At 28.1% G+C, this 25,238-nt stretch overlaps 1 protein-coding gene and 1 long non-coding RNA gene across 13 annotated transcripts; both read left to right on the top strand.

Moving 5' to 3' along the window:
* Positions 1–1,848: 1,848 nt before the first annotated feature.
* LOC146885829 (uncharacterized) lies at positions 1,849–6,064 on the top strand. Its single transcript, XR_014995547.1, has 2 exons — positions 1,849–2,210; positions 3,957–6,064. It is a non-coding gene; the product is annotated as an uncharacterized LOC146885829 (long non-coding RNA).
* A 13,664-nt stretch (positions 6,065–19,728) lies between these two features.
* LOC114187279 (purine permease 21-like) lies at positions 19,729–22,815 on the top strand. Of its 12 annotated transcripts, none has more exons than XM_028075486.2 (4): positions 20,399–20,554; positions 20,819–21,079; positions 21,238–21,462; positions 21,565–22,815. In XM_028075486.2, the coding sequence occupies exon 4, from the start codon at positions 21,621–21,623 to the stop codon at positions 22,710–22,712; it is 1,092 nt and encodes a 363-aa protein (XP_027931287.2). In that variant the 5' UTR covers positions 20,399–20,554; positions 20,819–21,079; positions 21,238–21,462; positions 21,565–21,620; the 3' UTR covers positions 22,713–22,815. The 12 variants fall into 12 exon arrangements, with proteins under 12 accessions (XP_085530405.1, XP_027931284.2, XP_027931283.2 ...); XM_028075484.2 differs by having other exon boundaries at positions 21,238–21,485; XM_085674279.1 differs by lacking the exons at positions 20,819–21,079; positions 21,238–21,462 and adding an exon at positions 19,729–20,297 and having other exon boundaries at positions 20,457–20,554; positions 21,568–22,815.
* Positions 22,816–25,238: the final 2,423 nt, after the last annotated feature.

The following is a 25,238-nucleotide window of genomic DNA, read 5'->3' as shown; positions in this document are numbered from 1 at the left end:
TTGGTTTTGTTATAACAAGAGAGGCTTTAGATGTAAGCTACTATAATAATAACAAAATCATATATGCTACTACCTTTTCTGCAAGTCTTATCATCATTATGTTGAATTTTGGCAGCAACGAAACTACTTATTTCTCAACTCACTCTGTTGTCAGTTGTCACACTTTTACATCGTGCCAATTGTTGTGCCTCATCATCTTATTTGTTGTCCATCGTACCTAACCAAACTTCAACTAAGATAAACGTATTCTTATTTTATTTTATTTTATATTGATGTATTAATTTTTATTTTTTTCATGACTAATTTAATTTATAATATAATATTAGAATTTATCTTTATGCTGAGTTTATCATATCATTTATTATTAAATTACCTATAAAAAATTAATTTTATATTAAAAATATTTTTTTTCATAAATCAAACAATACCTATAAATATTAAGTTGAAATTTTTACATTAATTATAAATGAAATCGTTGAACAATATATAATAAAAATAAAAATCTATGCTAAAGTAGATTTTAAGTTTAATTCAATTTTATAAAATTAACGTGTAAATTTTAAGTTTAATTCAATTTTATAAGATTAACGTGTAATGTAAGTTGTTCATATACATTTAATAAATCTCCTATCGTTTAAGAGTCGATGTCAAGTTTAATTTAAATACTCATTCTTTTTTAAGGTTCCATAAACAACAACAAAATTCCATGTTCCAAAATAAAAAACAATACCTTGGGACACCACATAATGACAACTAATTTTGAAAACGATTATATCATCTTCCAACACATTTAATTTGAGCATTAATTAATTTTATTTTGAACAATTATTTAATAATGATTAAGTAAACTAAAATATGTTTCATATTGTTTATGAAAGAAGGTTGAAGATGATTTATTAAAAACAAAATCATAAGAGTTTAACAATGTCTCAACTAGTATATTAAAATGATAGTCAAAAGTTAAACTTGATTCTATAATTTTTATTTAATATACAATTATTTTAAACAATTTCTACTTTTGTTTTCATATACAAAACGTGACAAGAGATTCCCGTTATAGAATGAAGCACTCAATTGGTAATAGAACTAGAAGTTGTTTGTTTTAGCTTCTAACAACTCAAGACAAAACTTGGCTTTGAAGGAAAAACTTTCTCCTCTCATCGAACATGTTGCAGTTTGGTCAATCATCAAATCTGGATTCATAGAAAAACATCCAACAATATAATTATTTTAATTATTAAATGAGTTTAAAAATGGGCCAACTGGGCATAAAGACTCATATTTTTTAAAAGTATTACAATAAAATATGTTATTTTTAAATAAACTTAAAAATGTATTTGATGTAAGAAGTTGTCTCGATAATTATACATTTATATATTGTGATAGACTATTTATTTGGCGAAAAAAATCAATATTTGATTTGATTTTATAATAAAACTCTTCAGCTTAACTAACTGCCAACTAATTTAGTGAGATAAGAGTATGTGAACGATGCTTTTTTTTTTAATATTTAATTAAATTTTAATATTTTAAAAACTCTAATGATTGAAATATTTCTATAAAAATCTTTCCTTTAATTATATAGTCTTAGAAATAAAGTCACTAACACGATGAATACCTAGAAATAGCTTTTTTAAATATTATAGCATTTTTTTTAAATCTCATCAGAATATTATTTTCGAATACCATGTCAATGACTTGTTGGTCCATAACAATATGGAAGCATTATTATTATATTACAAATTTCTATTCTCAAACATAAATTTATAAAATCTTAAATCAAGAAAATTTTGTTTTTAAAGAAAATGGGAAAATCAATGTCTCCGAAAAAAAGCCAATCAGTTTTTTTTTTTTTGTGTTTTTATCAATTATTAGAAAAAACAACTACTAAATATTTCACACACTGATTATCCGAAAAAAAGAAACAGTTAAACCGGATTTCACCGGTCAACTGTAATATACCGGATCGAACCGGTAAAGCCTAGACCGAAACGAACAAAACCGCTGCTCCGAACAGCCACGGATTTGGGGGTTGGGCTCTGCAAAACCCTTCCAGTTTGCATCAACATTAGGAAACCATCAACCCCGTGCCGCCGATCCGATAGAGCTTCTCAAGTACGCTGTCGCCGCCGCTATCACCGGAGCCTCCGCCGCTGCCGGTTACGCCATCTTCGGTTTTATTGTCGTTACTAGCTATGTCGCTCTTCTTAGTAAGTTTCAGTAGCCGTTTTGTCATCACTCGCCCTTCTTAGAAAGTTTATGTGTGAATGTTTATTAAATTTTTGAAGTGCTTAAGTTATGCACTGAGTTGGACCATGAATTTCTCAGTAAGGGTGTATTTATATGAGAAAAAAAAAAAGGAGAAGATAAAATAAATTTAAGTTCATAAGTTAGTTTGCAGGAAAAATTTAGTGTATTTTGCCTTCTTAATTTCTTTATAAGTATTTATGAAGAAGTTTATCTACTGAAAACCTTGGTGTTCCTATGGAATCAAGTTGATCTGTAAATGATTAGAAGTAGAGGACTAGGCAGCACATAGTTGGTCTTGATCCTAAGGATTTTGGAGAGAAAAAAATGTAATTTAGAGTGCTTAAGCATTGTATATTGTTTTGATCTGCTAGATTGCATTTCAAGCTACCCCTTTGCTGTATTGAATTAGAGAATTATCCTTAATTTGGATGATTGAAATAAGCTTTAACTAACTCCCTGTTGTTAGATTAGGATCTCTCATCTTCAATGTCTGTATATTATTTTAGTTTTCTGTTGCATTCTACCTCTTGATGATCTGATATGTTGCGATTGCTTCTTTAGCTTCTATTTTGGTAGGTCCCAACATTAGTGTAGAGTGACATGTTGGTCTATACTTTCTGCATAAATTTTAAGGTTTGCTGTACGCAAAAGCAATGACAAGTTGATTCCCTGAGCTATATGTATTGGGTTGTTCTACTCCTTTAAATAAATGATTAGTCCTCTTGTCTTACCGCAATCCTTTTCTCTTTCCTTGGAGTGTTGTTATATGAAAGGATGGATGAATTTGGCCATTGGGATGGCTTCTATATTATTATTTTCTTTTCTGGTGGGAAATGGCCCTGGTCATGGATGAGTACGATGTTCTTTTTAATTTATATTCTTCTACTGTAGTTCTATAAAGACACCACAATACAATGCTGGGGTTCCACCTAGGAAACGGTAATCGTGTAAGTATTGGCTACAACAAATACATTGTGATATGATAAGTCAATCAAAGGTTTCAGATAAGTCATTGTTAGCCCCCATTTTTTCATCCATAGGAAAATTAACCAGTTCAAAATAGTAAGTATGAGACATTTGTGATTTCCAATTTTTTTCTTGGAGGTAGGGAAGACAATTTTAGGCTATATTGAAGAGAAATAGAGCTTCCAGGCTCCCATAAGAACTAAGATGAAGAGTAGATCAAATGAAAAGTAGTTGATTAAAAGAGAAAAATCCAAGAAAACTTTTGGTAAAAAAGAGAAGTCTCTCTTAATGGTTTGCTAAGGTTGTTCTTCAGATTGGCTTTGGTTGATATATGTAGACAACTCCGCCTAATACGTCAAGGTTTGGTTGTTGCTGTTGAGGACAGAGAGAGAGAGAGAGAAGAGGTTAATGTATGTATATGTGGATAACATTTTGCTGTAACCTCTATGAATTTAAGAAAAATAGTCTGGTAATTTCTGGGAGTGTTATTTGTGTACTATATAGCCATCCAAGACAAGCCCTCCATTCTGTCCTCACATATACTTGATACACAGGCACAATGCAGGGTACACAAAATTTTATAGGGTTTAGGTACATTTAAGCGGTACATTTCATTGATCTGTGTTTTGTTGTTTAGCTAATTCTCTTTGTATGCTACCTTAGTTCATGTAATTTCTTTTGCTTTATTGTTGACTGCATACTGACTTTTGTATGTAACATTGTTGTGCCCAAAAAATCAGGTGCGTGCAAAGTTTGTCTTCTGTTATTTTTGGTATGACATATGTTTTGTTTATTAATCCACCTTTGTTTCAACGGTTTGCTCTTCTCGCTTCAATTTAGAGTTATACTGAACCGTACAAAGACAAGCTTCTTCCAGATTTACTTTATCAGGAGCAACATGTGTTTACACTTGTTCTTAATCTCATTATAAAATTGACTTCGACTGTATAAGTTACGTCATGCCATTTAAGTTTTTTCTACAGAAAGATGATAGATCTAGTGAATAAGTAATGCTATTTATAATGTCATATTCATATTTTTTCAGTAACAACTTTCTCTGTACAGTTATGCCACTCAAGTTTTTAACTGGTTGGCTTGTGCATATTTGTTAGAGTCTGTGGATGATGCTGAATATTTTATAGTTTTATTTGATATGTAAAGCGAGATACAGACTGACAGATATTTAATAGACTGGGTGCTGATGCTTCTTGGAACATCTAGCTCACTTTTATGAAACGTCGAGTATACTGATGAACAACTTAAGGGAATCTGATCTTGCTTCCCCATTTACTGAACGAATACATAGTATTCATATTATGAATATTCATGTGTGTTTGCTTTTGTATCAGGATGTATATAGAATAAAGGGAATAATAGTAGTTACTAATTAAAGGGATACCATGGGTCAGACCAATCATATCTATAAATAGGACTATACTAGAGTAGAGGGAACGATGTTCATTTTATAGATTTAGCTTTAGCTCTTTGTGAAAGGAGAAATTCTCTGCTAAAGGGAAACCCTTGGAGGTGAGAGTATTCTCCTATTTCTTGTTCTTTTCATTCTATTCAATAAAATTCTTTCTTTTCTTTCTGATTTCAACTTTTGGTTCCTAACGTTTTGTAAAATTCTGCAGTTTCTAGACCCTGTTTTAGATAGGTTGGATACCAAACATGTCATAAAATATAGGTTGAATACAGGATAGGAAACATTTCAGAATAGGTTTGATTTGATGCTCATGATATCTGTCTTCTGGTCCATGGTTGTGTGAGTATTGAGACCCCTTTGACCAGGAATTTGGTTTGATGAAACAATAATTTATAATCTATTAAGTTTACAATAACAAAGGGATAAAGGTTTGATTGTTTTAAATATATAAGTTTGAATGATGTTGAGATTAATCTTGACTTTTTTCACTCCAATTGCTCTGTCCTTCTTATCAATTATATTCTTTATCTTAGTCAAGTTGTCAAACTCAAGAGTTGAGTTCAGTAAACTCTTGAGAGCTCTGTAAACTCGTTCGTAGAGTCAACTCATAAATTTGGAAGAATTTAATTTTCATGAAAAAAATTATAAATAACATTAATTCAAATATTACAATAAAATAATTAAGCAAAATAGTTAAAGATAAGTTCATTAGAATACAAGTTCAATTCAAAGTACTTTAAATATATAAGCACTTTAGGAGCATTGTTACTTCTATTTTTAGTAAATGGGATACACTTCTCGGTTAAATTTGATTCATTCCCAGATATACTTTAAATTGATTGCTAATTTCAGTTTTGAACTACAACATTAAAAAAACATATTATACAATTATCAAATAACTAAAAATAATCCCTAATTCTTAATTAAAAAAATGAAATTAAAAAACCTAATTAATTAAAAAAGCCTAATATGTAATATAATATATAATACCTTTCTTAAAAGTTGCATCACACCACCTAACGAATAAAAATCTCTTAATCCTTTTCTCCAAACCATTGTGGTGCAACAACTAACCAACAAAAAGACCCACCTTTTTGGAATACAAAACAAGACTCGCGACACTTAGCTGGAGAAGAACAAAATGGAGACGACCTCGGCATGAACGACCGTGCGGCGAGCAAACAATCGCGCGATGAGCGACGACACGGTGAACAAGCAGTGGCGTAACAAGTGGCAAGCGACGGTGACACAGTAAAGAGACAATCGCGGTGAAATCCTACTCTAATCAAGACGAGTTTTTTTCTTTTTTCTTTTTCCGTGTCGTACAACAAACGACTATGGTTGTTGTCGTTTTGAATTTAAAATATTTCTCCTTTGAACTCCCCAACTTGATTGCAAACTTGTCGGGCAAGTTGACCGAAATCTTTCCCGATTTTGTCGAGTTTACATTGAAAGCGAGTTTGTTAGTTAATTCTGAAGTTATGTGTAGAAACGTAATCTTGTACGAGTTAACTTGCGAATTTGATAATGATAATTTTAATGTTCTTGAAAATATTCTTAATTGTAATTTTATTCTCATATTTATAGGATTAGAATCTAAAGACGCAGACTCTTTACATTAAAAACAAGACTTCTTAAACCAACTAAAGTTGTATATCTATAGTTGGTATATGTCAAAGATTAGGAGATTTGATTGAATCTAAACACTAAATCAGATGTCTCTAATATCTAGTGTTGAAGTATGATGATTGATTAAGTCATCAAAGAAATAAAAGCAAATTAAATAACCAACACATAAAACAAGAACATAATATTGAATCAAGTACAATATAACAAGTTCAGAAGAGTTACATCCAATTCCAAATAGAAAGAAGTTAGATGCTCATAATGATTTTTGCAATAAGTGCAAAGAGCTACTTCTTTCTTGCCATAGTTCTCTTATAAGGATATTACAATAAGTACTTAATTACCTAGAACTGAACTACTATATCAGTTCTCAAAACTAGCATACAAATAAAAAAGGCATGCTTTGTTTTTATAGAAAAAATAGTTGACTGTTTAGCTCCAGATTTAGCGCTTAAGTTGTAGATGTTTCATTCTAGATATTTTCAAACCGTCTTTCTGAAAGCTTAAGCTGCACATTTTGAAATTGGGCTATTTTAGATATTTCCTTCTCATGAAGTTTTCCTTAATCGCCTTTATGGTACTCATCACCACCGATCAATTTTCTTCATTTTACATGAAAAAATAGCACAAACATATCAATTTCTACTTTTTATAACTTCTTTACTCCTCAATCTATAATTAAAGGTAAAAGAGGTTATTTTACTAAGATTTATGTTAAAATTATGCAAGACAAAGACAAGTATCTAAATGATATATAATTTTACTAAAACTTAATATTTATCGGTGAAACTTTACGAAAGTTAGTATTATGCTTAGTGAAGACCTTGAATGTTTTATGCATGGACTTGATCTTTGGTGTGGGGGGAAGGAAACTGGATTCTAATGCATTAATGAGTAATAATTTTGCTTGAATCTCAAGTATAAGATGAAGAACTCACAGTCAAACTAGTAATTCATATTATGGACGAGGGTTGTCTAGTTCTGAAATCACGTCACATTCTCTGTTCATATCCATCATGGCTGCTACCGTGCTTAGAAATGTTGGGGTTTTCCTGCAAGTAGCAAGCGCAATGCATAAATGCATTGTTCCTCAAATTGCGTTGTGCAGGGTTGTTGGGGAGAAACAAAGGGTTCAAGATGAAAACCCTTTTTCGGGAACCCAGTTGCATTGCATGTCAAAACTTGGATTGAACTCTAAAATTGGGGTCTTTCTTCCTTTACCTCAAAAATGTCTTCTACACCTCCAAAAAATTTTAAATCTCAAAAATACTCATTGACCATTTAATTAAAGTCACGCACATCATATCTCCAAAATTATTTTCGGATGTCGACTTTCAGTGAAGAATACTTCCGAAAGTCAAAATATATTACCGAAAATTGACTTTCAGAAATCAAAAATATATATTACCGGAAGTCGACTTCCGATAATGTTATTTTTGTGGGTGTAGATGGTCAAAGTTAAAAGGGTATTTTAGATAATTTTGTAAAATTTGGGGTGCTAAATAAATTGTTGGAGGTGCATGGAGAAACAGCCCTAAAATTATACTGATGAACTAGACTATGTTCTAATTTGGGTTAACCAAACGAAATTGAATTAGTTTGAATCGCTTAAACCATCTAAATGGTTGAAATTATTATTAAAGAACTTCTAATTCTAAAGCATATTTTCCAACTCATGTTATAATAATTCAGTTAAATGCAAGCACTTTCGTTTAAGAACAATTCAGTTGTTTAAAAGGTGTGACTTTTATTCTTTACATCACTTGTAGTTTGGATTTTTGCCAGACTTTATATGGAGACCTGTCTGGTCTAATAATTAAGTTCACAGGTAAAAGTTACTTTTCATTATTTAATTTAATCTTTTTAATCTTACTGGTGTTGCATTTTTCATTTTTGTTTCTTATGAACATAATCATTACTATGGGGGAAAATGCAGAAGCATTTTTGTAGTAAAAAGCTTCTGTTAAATCTTTCCAAATGATTCGGCATAATGCAAGAACAAAGGCAGGGTGGCCCCTTGTGGAGAAATTGATCACTGAACTAGATAAAAAAAAATTGTACTGCCTCGAGAACAGGTAATGAAAATGATTATTTTCATTGCAAGTTGAGGAGTCTCATTAAATATTATAAGTTCTGTTTCCTTAAATAATTAAGAATCAAATGCTATCATTGACTAAAAAAATTATGATTATGTTAAAATCTAATTCACATATATAAAAATTAAATGAAGTATAATTTCAAAAACTAATTACCGAGCAATTTAACGATAGGAGTGGTTATCAAATGAACTGAAAATAAAAAACAGTAAATACCATGTTCTTAAATGGGATTGGGTCAGATTTCACACTTTCGTTCTAATACCAATACTGGATTAAAATATATTGTTTCACAATTACGAGGGAGTTATTCATGAGAAGTGGAATTCATCAACATGAACCACTTTTAATAAATTTTAGTCTATCATGGACAAGGGTGAGAAAAAAAAAATCACAATTTTCAAATCCATCCATAAACTATCCAAATTCATATTATTTTTAAGAGATAAATATAGTTTTAGCATGTGAACTTGAACACAAAATTGAAATTTGTTTCTATTTCAAATTTTGAAATAGCGTTAAATTTTTTTTAACATGTTAAACACATTTTATGATGGTATTTGAGTTGTTTATACAATTTTAACGCATTTCAACTCAAATAGAATAAGCCAAAAAAAATTAATGTCATTATATTAAAGAATTAAATCCATTTAAAGTTTGAAAACAAAAATGTATAACAGTTTGTGACATGGATTAATTTCAATTTTGCGTCCAAGTGTTGGAATTAAAAACATATTTAACTCTATTTTTAAATTCAGTTAAATGGATTTATCTCAAATCCAATATCATATTTAAAATTTTAAGTACAATTTATTTAATTGGATTTTATATAGATTGGATATCTTTCTGGATTTAAAAAATTCAAAATCTAAGGTCCGTCTACGTCATTTCAAGTTACAACTATTGGGTTAGACCCAAGTAAGGTAAAATTAAGTTAGGCTCATGCAAGGTCAGGTCGACTTGACCTAGATTAGTTTAGGCACAAGTTGAGCGAAATATGTTTAGGTTCAGGTAGAGTAAAGGCAACTCAGGCTCAGGTAGAGCCGAGTTAACCCAAGCCTAGGTTGAGCTAAGTTGGTTTGGCTCTAGGTCGAGCCAAGTTGGGGTGATTCCACATTTAGTCAAGTTAGAGCGGGTCCAAGTTCATAAAATCAAAGTTAACTAATGTTTATTCATGTTGGGCCTCACGATCATGACAAGAGAGGCCTCCTCCATTTAGACCAAGTTTGGCACCACCTAATCAAGACAAGGTTGGGCTTAGCTCGGTCAAGGTTGAGTTGAACCAAACTCGTGTCCAACTCAATAACAATGAACCAAGTCAAGTTAAGTCGGTCTAGGCACATGTCTGATTGAGTTGGATCGAGCCCAAATTTAGTCGGTTCTACATGTGCCCCAGTCAACCCGAGTCAAAATTGCCTAAAGTCAAGTAGATTCAACTTGGGCACAACTTGAGTCAAGTTGACCTAGGACTAGGTTTAGACAAATTGGTCTGGTCCTTTGTCGAGCGAAGTTAGCCTATGCCCAGATTGAGTCAAGTTGGCTTGGTTCCTAGTTGAGCTAAGTTTGCTTAGTCTCTAATCGAGTCGATTTGACCTAAACTCAAGTCAAACTGAGATATTCATGTCCCAAGTTGAGGCGAGACAGGTTGAATCCAAGTCAAGGAGAGTCGACCCCTACTTGGATCATATCGAGTTGTCCTAAACTCAGGTCGAGTTGAGTTGGCCAAAGCTTGCGATCAAGGTGAGTCATTTGAGGCTCATGTCTAACTGATTCAACCCAAGTTAAGTTGAGTCAGCCTAGACCTAGGTAAAGGTGAGTCAACCCCTACTTAGATCAAGCCAACTCGTCTTAAGCTAAAGTTGAGCTGAGTCAACTAGGACTTAGGGTCAAGATAAATCGATTTAAGGGCCAAGTTGGTATAGGCACAAGTTGATTTGGCTTAAACCTAGGTTGAGTCAAGTTGGCTTGTGTCTCGTTTGATTCGAGTCAACTCAAACCCATATCAAGTTTAATTTGGATTATATTCAGACACATTGGGTCCAGTCAGTTATAGTCAAATTTAACATGTATTAGATCAAAAAGTTAGATATACCTCGCTTATATTTGCTTATATTTAATTGAGTTGGATAAATCCTACATCAAATCAATTAAATTACGTAAGATTCAATGTACTTGACTAAATGAATTTAACCTAAATTTAATATAATATAAATTATATCAGAATAATCCAAATTAATGTAATATAGTGAAAATAAATTTATATATTTATTTTATGTATTATGAAGTAGAAGATGAATGATGAATTTTGAAAAATTCAGATTACCAAAAGTGTTAGTAGAAAAATGCCCCTTATAATTTTTTTTTAATTTAATGTACCATGAATCGTATATGAGATCCAATGTCAAGTTTTGGTTTAATTTGCATATTTTAATCTTATAGATTTTTATCTTCAAAATCTGAAACCAAAGCTATCCAATCTAGAACAAAAGAAAACCGATTAGATCATATTGACTATAAATATAAAATAACGAAAATTAAAATTGAGTAGATTGAATAGCTTTCCATCAAAATTGACTCAACCCATCAACTTTGCATTGAGGCGATCTAACCAATAACTTGTACATTTTTAAATGACACTGTCCCTCCTTTGAATGATTGAAATGAATGAATCCGACAAAGCAACGTTGCCAAAGCAAACATATTTTTCATACTTACATGTTTTTGTCTATTCCATACATTACTTCCATACGACTTTCTTGTCATTGCCATTAATACTCTGCCCTAACGTTCAAAACTAAAATATAAAAGAAATATAATACTTTTACTACTTTATAAAAATGAATAACTATATCATAATAATAATATAATAAAATTAGTACATTATTCATCATTTAAGGGTTATATATATTTATAATTTCTACATATGGATAAATTATTTTTTCAAATTTTGATACATCCTAATTTTTAAATAAAGTAAATAAATATAATACTCAAAATTTAGTTAATATGTTTTTTGAGTTTTCACACATAACAAAATTTAACCTAATTAAATTAAAAAAAATAATTATATTTATCTACTTTTAAAGTTTGAAGATTAAAATTTAAAAACGAATTCCATTTTAAACATTAAAAATATATTTGAATTCATCTATCATCTATCATCCTTTAGTTAAAACTAAAATATATAAGTTTAAATTCATCTATCATTTATGAATTTAAAAGTATAAAAAATGGCGTACAACTTGCCCTTTTCTCCAATCAATCATAACACGTAAATACAAAATTTTAAACCTAAAATTCCACACCTACTTGCACAGAAATCTAAAACACTGTTAGAAAAATCCATTATCGAGGATGGAAAGCAACAACACCTGTTTGATAGATAACAAATTATTCTTGTTGAAAAGTAGCGTTAATCTACCGAAATAGAAATTTTAGTGAAGTTGAATACTTTGTGTCATAGTTACTCAGTTTTGGATGAAGAGAATCTTATATCAGTAACCTAAATAAATATGAAAACGATGCATCATTTTGGAAGATAAAATACTATGAGTCGAACTTATGATTATATTTCTTCTAATTTAAAATTTTAAGATAATAAACTAATCATTTCTTTAAAAATATTTTATTTTTATTTTATTTAACATAAAATTTAAATTTATAGTTTTGTTTAAAAAAACATAAATAAATATTTAACATTAGAGATTAATTTAAATTTTAATTAACAAATTAATCGTAATTTATATTTATAATAAAAGCTATTTTAAATATTAATATTTTTAATTAGTTAAATAATATCTAAATTAATTAATATAGTGATTAATTATTTTTTGTCAAATTAATTGATATTTAATGATTTTGTTATAATGTATATCTTCCGGACAAAATATTAAGTATTTTTTATAGCATAATTCAAAACTGAATTTATGTATTCAGTAAGAGTTTATGTTCAATCTAACATCAAATACTATCACGCATGAGACAAATCTTGTAATTTGTTTGATCACTATGGCTCACTTACTTTCCACCACTTCATACTTTAATACTTTCTTTATTAGTCTAATTAAAGAGGGAGATATGTGACATGAAGATCTAAAACCTGATGGGAATGACATTTTTGCATTAATTTAGAGTTTTAATAGATAGAATATCATAATTTTTTTTTTAAAACTACATTTTTATTAGTGTAGAAAATACGTTTTCATGATAGATAAAAAAGAATAAGTATCCTAGTATCATAGTTGTAGAAGTCATAGAAAATGTAATCTTTCTATGACGTCACGAAAACTTATCATAGTAAGTATGATTTATCATAGAAAGTGTGTTCTTTCTATTAGAGTTTTAATAGATAGAATATCATAATTTTTTTATTTTAAAAACTACATTTTCACTAGTGTAGAAAACACGTTTTTATGACAGGTAAAAAAGGAACAGGTATCCCAGCATCATAGTTGTGGGAGTCATAGAAAGTGTGGTCTTTCTATGGCACCACGAAAACCTATCATAGTAAGTCTGATTTATCATAGAAAATGTGTTTTTTCTAATAGAGTTTTAATAGATAGAATATCATAATTTTCTTATTTTAAAACCTACATTTTCACTAGTGCAGAAAACATGTTTTTATAACAGGTAAAAAGTAACATGTATCCTGGTGTCATAGTTGTGAGAGTCATAGAAAGTGCGTTCTTTCTATGGCGCCATGAAAACCTATCATAGTAATTCTGATTTACAATGTTAGGTCTTAGTGCACTGTCGTAATAAATTTAACTTACTATGACATATGTTAATAGACCAATCATAATAAGTTAACTTACTATAACAAATATTGGTATACCTAACATAGTAAGTCAACTTATTATGACAGGTCACTAAATATCTATCATAATAAATCTAATTTACTATGATAGGTACTCCTAAACATGATATAATAAGTGATTATTTTTTATATTTTTTTTTAATTTTTTTTTCATTCATAATGGTATTACCTAAATGTAACAATATACAATTTCTAAATAAAAGAATTTCATTGACTTAATCCAATAAATATTATTCAAAAAAGACTTATTCTATCAAAATATGTGTGTCTATGCATATAAAAAATCTTATAACTTTAAAATTTATTCATATATTCTAAAAAAGACTAAATATTATACATATCTCATTATGAACCAATCACCTAATAAGATGATTCCAAGATCTCCTGTACCGATAGGAATAAGAAAATCACAATAAAGCTTCTTTGCCATGTTCTTTTCAGGTGTCTATAAAGTTCACTGCTATAATAATCTACAAAGCAGTAAAAGAAGTTCAATAAAAAATTTCATTAAAAGGATTGTATTTGATTGATAAAACTAAAGGACAATAACATCTGTCATATAACATTTTATTTCAAAACAAGCTTTCATAAGGTTTTTCTTCCACCAAACTTGTCAAATTAGCTTTCTAAGTTAACTTTTCCCCTCCCAAATTTAAAAACTAATCATAATTATTCAAAGCCAAGACACACAACAAAGATTTGAAGGAAAATCTAGTAGTCCAACATTCCTCTAATTAAGACATGCTAATTAAGATGAAGATTATTCAATGTGTTTGGACACTCAACTTCTATATTAATGGTTTGAAAAGAACAATACTGACAAGTTGCAGAATGATTAATAACAATTTTGAATGGTAGTTGGACTGACGCTTCATTGGATGAAGAAGGCCAACGTAGATCTATAAAATATACTTCTTTTCCTAATTCCAAATCATCAATGTTGCCCTTATTCACTCTTTTGGTCACTGTACTACAACTACCAACATTAAATATATATTTTATTGGGCCATCATCAATCAACATATTTCACTCTCTCTCTATATAATTGAATATATGAGTGTGTGCTTTAATTAAATTAGTGTGAACTAGTTAGGGTTGATTAAAAATAGGCACCCTAGTCTCATAAACATTCTGATCTTGTTTTAAAAGTAACCACCACTAAAATCACTTGTGAATATATTAATAAATTATTTACTTTTGTTTCTTTAATCTCAGTTGGTTTAATACTCATGATCTTAATCCTTTGAAGGAATTTCTAAGTTGGCATGCTCTTAAGCGGAAACATAACTAATCAAGAATACTTTTTATACAAGAAACTCATAACAATCTCGTGATCTTGACTTTGATACCAATTGTTAGGATCGAACCCTTACCTCTAGACCAATAGTCATTAGTCAGGGCACAACACTTTTTACTTTAAGAGTTTAACACAAGTCCAAACGTCACGATTTGATTGTAACCTGTTCCATTTGACCTCTATCACGAAACAATTGATGCCACATGCAACACTAATATCACTAACATGTTTTTTGAAAAGATACATTAGGAAAATTTAACATGAGATCTGAGTCAAACCTACCTAAGAAATTGACACCATCTTCGATCATAAATCTTAAGATAATGGATTTTTTGAGTCTTTTGCTTTATGCGATACTTAAATTTATCAATTTTTACCCAATGTTAAATTTAAACTCACACCACATCAACCTCACGTCATTTTGTTTATAAAAGTGACAAGTTATGTGTTTCATAACACAAAAATAATGTTGTGGAGTTATAACACTACAAAAAAATGTTTCATTAACAACTAAGTTTAGTGATCAATTTAAATACTAATTTACAAAATAAAAAAATATTGGTTACTAAAATAGTCACTATTACGAATAAAAAATTATAATTGATCGTTAAATTAGTCACTAATTAATTAGAGACTAATTTAGAAACTAATTCCTTTAGTAGAAAAAAATTGCTACCTACTGTATAGTAACTAATCTTCTTTGGTAGCTAAAATCTTGGTATTGGAAATCAAATTAGAGACAAATTATAATTTTTTATTCATAATAGTGATTATTTTAGTAATCAATAATTTTTTTTATTTTGTAAATTAGTATCTAAATTAGTCACTATAGTGACTAACAACTTTTATTCACTTTGTTGTTAATGAAAATTTTCTTATAGTGTGATAATCTAATTTAAGAATTATTTAAATTTACATTGATTAAAAGTAATATTATTCAAATCTATATAACTTTTTGTTCCATAAGGAATTATATTTCCTATTTTTTCTTTAATAAATACCGTGTTTAATATTTTTATAAAACAATAATGTTAAATATAGTTGAATTAGCTAAAATTAAAATATAAATATTATATGGATGGATATGCTTGAATACAAGTGAGAAGTATCTTTGGAAGTTTTCTCTATTAAAGATATATATTTAGTTAAACAATAAAAAAAATAAATGTTAAAATAGTTTTTTTGTCCCAATTTTTATCAAATTTTGTTAAACCAGTCATAATTTCATTTTTGTGCTTAAACATATGTTAATTTTCGTTAATTTTGTTCAATTAAGTCCTTTTTTTGCTAACACCATTTAAATCATTAATGGCCATGAAAAGTAATTGTCACATGTCACTTTATGTTTTTTTTTTTTAAATGTCCACGTGTCAATCCAGTAACGTGTAACATGTTAGAGTCAATGTTTTATATTCAATTTGGTCCATATATTCGTGATTTTTATTCAATTTAGTCTCAATTTTTGTTAACATGAACCAATTTTGTCCTTCTCCAAATTGAATCAAAAATTAATTTTTATATTATTTAGGGATCAAATTGAATATAAAACACTGACTCTGATACGTGACACACTGCTGGATTGTCATGTAGACATTTAAAAAAATTTATAAAATTTATAAAAAAATCAAAAAAACAGTAGCAGTCATTGTTTATGATTGTTAATGATTTAAACGGTGTTAACAAAAAAAGAACCTAATTGAACAAAATTGACGAAAACTAAAAACTATTTAAGCACATAAACAAAATTAGAACCGATTTGACAAAGTTTGACAAAAATTGGGACAAAAAGGTATTTTAACCAAAAATAAAAAAATCTTTTATGCCCTATATTAAAATTGACTTTATATTTATAAACATCCTAACTATGAAATCCATGACATAGATTTGGAAAATGAAGGAATGAAATTATTGGATGGCTGATTTGTAAAGCGGTAACCTCTTAACATCACTCATTTTCAAATTTTGGCTTGTTTGATTATACCTAACGTGCACGTATATTAGTTTTCATCTTGATTTTATTATTCTTGAGTTTGATCGTATCTGGTTCTATACACCACAAACTTTGTACTTATGTTATATAATTGATTACTAGAAATTATAATGTATAAAATAGAAATGTATGTAAATTTTACAAGTTAAATTAGATTTTTTAATCTACTTTACACGACGACGGTATAGTCTATTTTAACTACAACTTATTATATTATTTCATATCGCTGCCAATAAAAATCTAGTTTTTATACTGGAAAATTTTAATCTTAAATGTGACGAGAGAGTAAAATATTTCACCTTGATTAGATGTAAAAGAATTCTGATATATAAATAAATGTATTTTTTTTATAAATTAATTTTATGGAATGTTAGTTTATATATAAAGATTTTTTTTTCAAACTTATTTTTTAAATTAAAATAATAATCTTATCATTTTTTTTAATTTAACTTTATTTTTAATTTGACATTTTTTTAAACTTAACTATTTTTTTATTTATTTTAAGACTGGGTATAAAATAAATAAAAGCTATTTATACTAAATTATAAAAAATATTTTTATTTAATTTAATAATTATAATAAAAACAATAAAAATAATGATTTTATTATTTTTTATTTAGTAATGGATCTTGGTAGATAATTTTAAGAGGCTCAAAATAATATACTCAAAATTTATATGATTAATTATTATCACTAATATAATAAATATTAATATATAATTTAGTATAACTGAAATTACAAAAGAAATCACACATATCTAGTCATTTTTTTTATTCTTAAACTAATCAATAATTGAATTAGAACTAAAATTTTTAACTATTAATTTTTTAATTAAAGTAATCATATTGTCACTTCAATGTTAGCTCCTCTTTTTTCACTTTTAGAAAATGAATTTATTCTTTATTCTTCATTAAAATATAATTCAGATAACTGCAACTACAAAAAAAATTACACATATCTATAGAATTATCATTAGTTCTTTCAGATTTTTGAACTTATCAATAATTAAATTAGAATTAAAATTATCAGTTATTTATTTTTTGATATAAATAATCATATTGTCGACAAGAAATTCATATTCACAGTACCTTCTGTTCTATCATTGTTAAAAAATGAATCTATTTTTTATTCTTCATTATTATACCGATTTTTTAAAAAAAAAAAACTTTAATATCAAAAAATAATTTATTATAATCTAATAGAAAATTCAAAGATGTGATTACTAAAAAATAATCTATAATAATTCAGTCACAATTAGAAACTGATTTTGAAAAAATATATAGGACATTATATTTTCTTTAATATTTATAAAAAATAAATATACAAATGCTCAAAAGAGAAAAAAAATAATACTAACCATTAAACTAATAAATATTCTAACTTCATTTTTTCTTCATAAACAAAAAAGAAAACAAGTGAGAGTAGATGATGAGTATCATATGTAAAAAACTCAAAAAACAATAGAAAAGAAAATAAAACAAAGTATTTTAATAAATATTTTTATTTTTTATTATATTTAATTTTATGTTTTATTATTTATTAACATTAAATATTATGCTCTATAAAAGAAATACAAATATATCTAATTTAATTTTCATCCATTACAAATATACACAACATATAATTTAAAATTTTCAAAAATTTAAATTTTTTTAATATATAAATTCACTAAAAGTTAATAAAACAAAAACATATTTAATTCTAATTTTTTTTTTAAAAGTTGGGACAAGAACACCCTGTCCATGAGAAGGTCTACCATTGCTTCTATTATCATTAAAAAAAAAAAAACAGATACATAAGATATATGATTTCACTTATTTTATGTAATTTGAGATTTTGTAAATATGGGTGTACCATCCTTCATTAAATTAATCTTCAAAATATGTAATTAATTTGATAATTTGATTTCTAGTTCGTAATTAAAAGCATAAAAGTACACAAACATATTTGAATGTATATTAAGAAAAAAATACACAAGGTTGGAGTATGCTTTTGCGCTCTTTTAATTAATTTGTCGAAAAGATATACAATTCTAAATTTGGTCTTTAATTAGTTATTATTGTCACGTTTAACAGACAGCCCTTATAAACTTTGACTCATTAATCTATACATCCGTTAAGTGTTGGACTTATTTGAATTAATTTTCTACTTAAAAAGCATACTTTTATAAAGACAAAAGAACTGCACATCATATATTATTTATAACCTTTCCTGTGCAGTCTTTTCGTTTCTTATCGGTACCTTTCCTCTGTATTAGCTTTTGAAAGTATAACTTATTTAATCTTTGTATACATTTAAAATAATTAAAGACAGAAGAAACCGATGATTCTCTGAGTTTTTCTAGATTCTACATTATTAATTTAGTAATATCCATATGAGGGATGTTAGATATTGTTTATTTATATATATATATATATATTAATGATATTAGTGAGAGATTTGATAACTCTTATAATAATAATAATAAGAGATAAAGAGTAGACGAGGAAAGCAGTCAAAATAATTTAGGTTAAAGCATGCATAGCACATCCATTCGTCCATATTATATGATATACAACAAAATCATATGTACTTCTCTTCCAAAATACAATAACTTGTTAAATCAATTTAGTGTAGTGAAGGATTTTCGCACCTTATGAACATCGATATCTTAAAGATAATATAAAGAAAAATACAAAACATTTATATGAGCTCTAATGTTTAATGGTATGTTTATTCCATACAAATAGGAGTATTTACAAATAGAAAAGGAAAAAACAAAAATAAATTATAATAAAAAATATAACTCTTGTCGGTAAGTATTTACCAAAATTCCACGTTGTAATGTGAAGAAGAAAGAAGTAGGAAAATATTATAAAAATAAAGTTATTTTTAAATTGTCACAATAACTCAATAAGTTCTTCGAGTGTTTGGAAAGTTTGGATAATTATATATCATTGGAATGTTTCCGATTTTTGGCAGAAAAATTACAAGAATTTGTAATTTTGATCCAAAAGAAATTATAAGAAAGTTTGCGATTTTTTACATTTTTAGTACATGATTTTTCAACTATTGTTAACTATAAATATCATTAACTTGTAAAATTAAAATTCCATAAAAAATATTAGTAGAGACAACATAATATTTTAATAATATATTTTTTAAATTATATTAAAATATTGTTTTTTTGATATGTAACTTATTTATTATCTGGTAGGTGTTCTTAACTACCGCTGGTTATTGCCATCAATATAGAAAGCACACACAGCATGTTCCCCACATAATTCATAATTGGTCAAATATATTTTGCTCACTTTGTTTTATATAAATTATTTATATACCTCTAATTTCTTGTGTGTGTGTGTTTTTATCATCTCCACTGACGAACTCAGAGCAGAACAGCAGCCACAGATATATAATCTCTTCCACCGCCACACCGACCTCCTCGACTGCAAAATGTTCATCAGCTTTTCATCTTACACTCTAAATGATCTAAAAAAGGCAGATAAAACAATTAAGTGTTCTGATGCTGATATACTTTTTAATGAGCTTCATTTGACACATGATGATTGAATAGTATTAACTTTTCTTGAAAGTTAATGCTAGATATTAGTACATACTATGATCACATGAAATACTTAATAGCTTCTCTGAAAAAGCATAGTAACACATCACCACCTTCCTCTGTTGACCAATAAACAAGGCATCATGTTGAACACACCCTGCTTATTTTTTTTTTCCTTTTTGACACAAGTGGTAAAGCAGAATTGTCAAGCTCTCTCACATCACACAACCTAAAGTCAAGGAAATTTTAAGTATGAAGTGGTGCCATTGTGTGAAGGCAAATATAGGTATTAATAGTAATTAAGTCAAAGTTGAAAAGAATAAGCCGGCACTGTTTCTCTTTCTATATAGATGCATGTGTATACATGTACACTGTATGATTCATTTGCATTTTCCAATCACCCTCCTTTTAACTCTATCTCCTTTTCTCTGAAAACTTACTTCAGCTTCCCCATGGGAGAAACTCAAGAAGTGCAACACCCCCACGAAACTAGTTTCACCATCCACATGGGAGAATCTCAAGAAGTACAACTTAGCAAAATTGGTAAGTCAACTTTTTCTCTTCCATAGTTAACACAAAAAGGTTCAACTATGTTAAAAGAGACAAGTTAGAAGTATAAGGTTTGCTTAAAAGGCTTTTCCTGGAGTTGCATCATATTTTGTTACATACTCACAGAAACTGTGATGAAATATAGGATACGAGATATCTTTCCATTTCAATTATGCAGAACATAGACATGTTCCAGTTTTTGTGTCATTTTTATTCATCTATTGGAAAAATCTTGGTCCTAATTTCGATGGATCCTAGGATGTAAATTGCCGAACCAGACATAACAATGGTGCCAGCAGAGTCCAGACAAAACTCAAGCAACAAGAAACAAAATAACGTGATAATCTATGTCACTGTCCACAGTGTAGTTGGTACCTTAGTTGTAAAAGAGGTAAAGTCACCTAGGCTGAGATGGTGTGGATGATGGAGTTTTTTCCGTGAAGGTCTATTTTCTGAGCTGTATCAGTATATACTCTCCCCCACAAAACAAAATTAAAGAACAATATCATCCACTGATTGGTGAGGCTTTTAGTTTTGATTATACTATAAATTATTAGGATCTTAGAGATTTTTATATTTTATGCTTATAAATAACCATCCAAGTTATTTTATCCTTATTTTTCTTGTGTTTCAAATATTTATACAAGAAATTAAACCAACTTTTTCCAAATTTAAAGAAACAGGAAGAAAAGGTGATACTTTTATAGTTACTCATCAAGACAGAAAACAAAAACAAAAGAAGATTTTCTACTGGTAGAGTCTTAGCTTGGGGATAGAGATGCAAGACATCCAATTATATATATCAATGAAGATATTCAACAATAACAGTAATAACAGAAGAAGAAGACGAAGAAGAAGAAGAAAAACTTATTCACAAATAAAGCAACTTTACTTCTGAGGAAGTGAGTTCTTAAGTAAATCAGAAGTATGCACAACAGCTTTATTCGATCTATAATCACATATTATGTAACTGTATATAATGAGAATTTGTTATGCTTTTCTAGAAGCTAATGGAGTGCAACAAACAAATTCCTTGGAGGGCAATAAATTTGGTGGTCCAATGAATGAGTCGATGACGATGAGTAAGAAAAGAATATATTACCGTTGGTTCAGAATAGCCATACATTCTGCACTTATGTTGGTGAGTTCATCAGCTGCAATACTCCTTGGAAGATTGTACTATGAAAAGGGTGGGAAGAGTAAGTGGATGGGAACACTTGTTCAACTTTGTGGTTTCCCTATTATGCTTCCTTATTACTTCATCACAGCACCCAAAAATTTGACCACAAACAGTAGCATTCATCCAAATCAGCCATCTGCTTCAATGCTAGCATTTGTGTATGTCTCAATTGGCCTACTTTTGGCATTCGATTGTTATTTATATGCAATTGGGTTATGGTACCTTCCTGTCTCAACCTATTCTCTCATTTGCTCATCCCAGTTGGCTTTTAATGCTTTCTTCTCATACTTCCTCAACTCACTCAAGTTCACACCTTACATTGTAAACTCTTTAGTCCTTCTCACCATTTCCGCTACCCTTCTTGTATTTCAAAACGAGTCATCATCAGATGATTCAGACTCCACACAAACATCCAAGAAAAAGTACGTGATTGGATTCATATGCACTGTTGGTGCATCAGCAGGGTATGGACTGTGGCTTTCCCTCACACAGTTGGTGTTCAAGAAGGTCATGAAAAGGGAAACATTCAAAGTGGTGATCGACATGATAATGTACACGTCTCTTGTAGCTACCTGTGTTACTGTAGTGGGACTTTTTGCTAGTGGTGAATGGAATGGTTTGAGGAATGAAATGAATGAGTATGAGTTGGGGAGGGTTTCATATGTGTTGAACCTCACTTTCACAGCCACACTTTGGCAACTCTTTACAATTGGTTGTTTTGGACTCATCACAGAGGTTTCTTCCCTCTTCTCAAATGCCATAAGCGCTTTGGGTGTGCCTATTGTTCCAATGTTGGCTGTGGTAGTCTTTCATGACAAAATGCATGGTATTAAGGCCATCTCTATGGTGCTTGCTATTTGGGGCATTATATCATATGTGTATCAACAGTACATTGATGATACCACGTCCGAAAACACAGTCACTAGTCACGTTCCAATAGTTTCTGTACCCCAAGAAGAGGTTCATAGATAAGTTAGGTAGCCTTTTTAAGTCATCAATTTTGAGACTTAGAAACACTGTCCCTCTTTGTATTACAGATTTTCAACACTTATAAATATGCATATATTTCATATCAGTGATTGAATTTTGAGTTCAATGGCTTTGCACTGTCAACCAATAATCGATAACATGACTTTTAAGGTAGCTAACAGAAAAAGCAATGAACTTACTGTACATTGTATTTTGGATTGAATGATAATATCAAAGTTTAGCTTTTAGTTCAATCTGTCGGATAATTATTGTACTTTAACTATATCACATGTTGATAATAAATGTCTGACATACTTCCTTTGTGGAGAATATAGATAAAAAGACAATCATTACTGATCTATATAAACTGTTTCAAATTTTGGGCCAAGTTCTGTATAATGGTAAGTAATTGCAATTGAAAAAGGGTCTTTCTTCTTCCTGCACCTTCTTAATTTCTTTAACACTTCCAAAATTTCTTTAAATCCCAAAAAGACCTTTTGACTATTTAAGTAAAATCAAAGACATCACACACTCAAATTTAATTCCACATGTCGACTTCCATCCAAAAGTCAAAATATATGATTGTAAGTCAACTTCTAGAAGTCAAAATATATTACTAGAAATCAATTTTTGGAAGTCAAAATATATTATCGGAAGTCAACTTTCAAATGTCAAAATATATTATCGGAAGTCTACTTCCAGAAATAAAAAAATATTACCGAAATTCGACTTTCGAAAATCAAAAGACTCTTGAAAGTCAAAAAAATTAATTCAGCTTTAAATATTTTTAATTTTATTTAAAATTTATGTTTTTTAAGTTTTACCTGTTTTTTTAGTTTAATTAATTATTTTATTTATTTTTTATGTTTTCATATTTCTTAATATATATTTAAAAAAAAAAAATATATATATATATATATATATATATAAAAGTAAAACTAAAATAACATTAAAATTTAAATAAAAAAAACAAAAAGTGAAAAATTTATTCTATTTAATTTAATTTAATTTAATATTTAAATATTTTTTTAAAAAAAGAAAAAGAAAAGAAAAAAAATATATATATATATATATTTTAAATATAAAGTTTTTTTTAATTATTTTTTTTTTATTTTTATTAAATTTTTAACAAATTACTTTAAAATAAATTTAAATTTAAAAATAAAAAATAAATATAATTGAAAAAATTAAAAAATTATGATTAAAATTAAATATTTAAATTTTAAATAAAATTAAAAAATTCAAATAAAATATAAAATACTATGCACGTTAATTATATAAAGAAAATAATTATAAAAATACGTATAAAATAAATAAAAATAAAAAAAATAGAAAAATAATGTAAATTAAAATAAAAAAACTTTAACTTAAAAAAAAGAAAAAAAAAAAAAATATATATATATATATATATATATATATATATATATATATATATATATATATATATATATATATATATATATATCTATAACAATATATAAAGGGGATTCCTCTTTTTGTGTCCACTTTTCAAAATACCGATTTTACCCTTCAAATATAAATTTATTAAATTTTTAAAAATTGACCGTTATTTTTACAAACTTTTTATAAAACCAGATGTCTCTGCTTCTTCTCTTCTTATTTATTTATCAATGGTTATTCCTTTATCTATTCTGATATATTTCACTTTATTTTTAATAAATATAATTTTAATATATATATTAACTTAATAACATTATAATATTATCACCTACTAATATAATATCACGCATATTTAAAAAAGGGTTAAATATGTTTTTGGTCCCTCAAGTTTCAGCGAAATTTGGAATTAGTCCCTCATCAAAACTTTTGACCAATTCAGTCCTTCATCTTTCAAAATGCGTGAATTTAGTCCTTTTAACCAAATTTTGTTAAGTTTATCTGACGTTTCGAGCGCATTTCATGATAGTATTTAAGTTAACATTGAAGCAAAAATGTGTCAAACAGTATAAATAATTTAAATACTATCATGAAATGCACTTGAAATGACAGATAAACTTAACAAAATTTGGTTAAAATGACTAAATTCACGCAATTTGAAAGATAAAGGACTAAATTGGTCAAAAGTTTTGATGAGGGACTAAACCCAAATTTTGCTCAAACTTGAGGGACCAAAAACATATTTAACCCTTTAAAAAATGCATGCACACAGGCGCGATAGCGCCTGTGTTACGCTAGTTATGAAATAAAGCGAATAACAGATAGAAGAATAGATAATAGAGAATAGAGAATGAGAGAAGACGGAACAACTTTTTTATGTGTTTTATTACTGATAGAAAGAGTTCTATTTATATATACAACATAGTAAAAGACTATAAATCAAATAGTTAATATACAAAATATTACTTTAAGAGTAATAAATCATTAGAGTATCAATCATATCAATCATACGAGTAATTGTATCAAATTAATAGACCACCATTAATTTATAACAATATATATAAAAACGGATTTCGACTTCCGTTTGTGTATATATACATCGAAAGTCGACTTCCGGTATGTATATATATA

The sequence above is a fragment of the Vigna unguiculata genome, chromosome 6 (genome assembly GCF_037176805.1).
Source record: "Vigna unguiculata cultivar grain cowpea cultivar isolate G323 ecotype 2 chromosome 6, ASM3717680v1, whole genome shotgun sequence".
Taxonomy (NCBI): domain Eukaryota; kingdom Viridiplantae; phylum Streptophyta; class Magnoliopsida; order Fabales; family Fabaceae; genus Vigna; species Vigna unguiculata.
The sequence above is the reverse complement of the archived record's forward strand: the minus strand, read 5'-3'. Positions and strand labels throughout refer to the sequence as shown.

Coding starts and splice junctions, on each gene's coding strand:
- LOC114187279 (XM_028075481.2), top strand. CDS start 20,362: ATGCATGTGTATACATGTACACTGTATGATTCATTTGCATTTTCCAAT. Junction 20,555..21,564: donor AGTACAACTTAGCAAAATTG/GTAAGTCAACTT, acceptor ATGCTTTTCTAG/AAGCTAATGGAGTGCAACAA.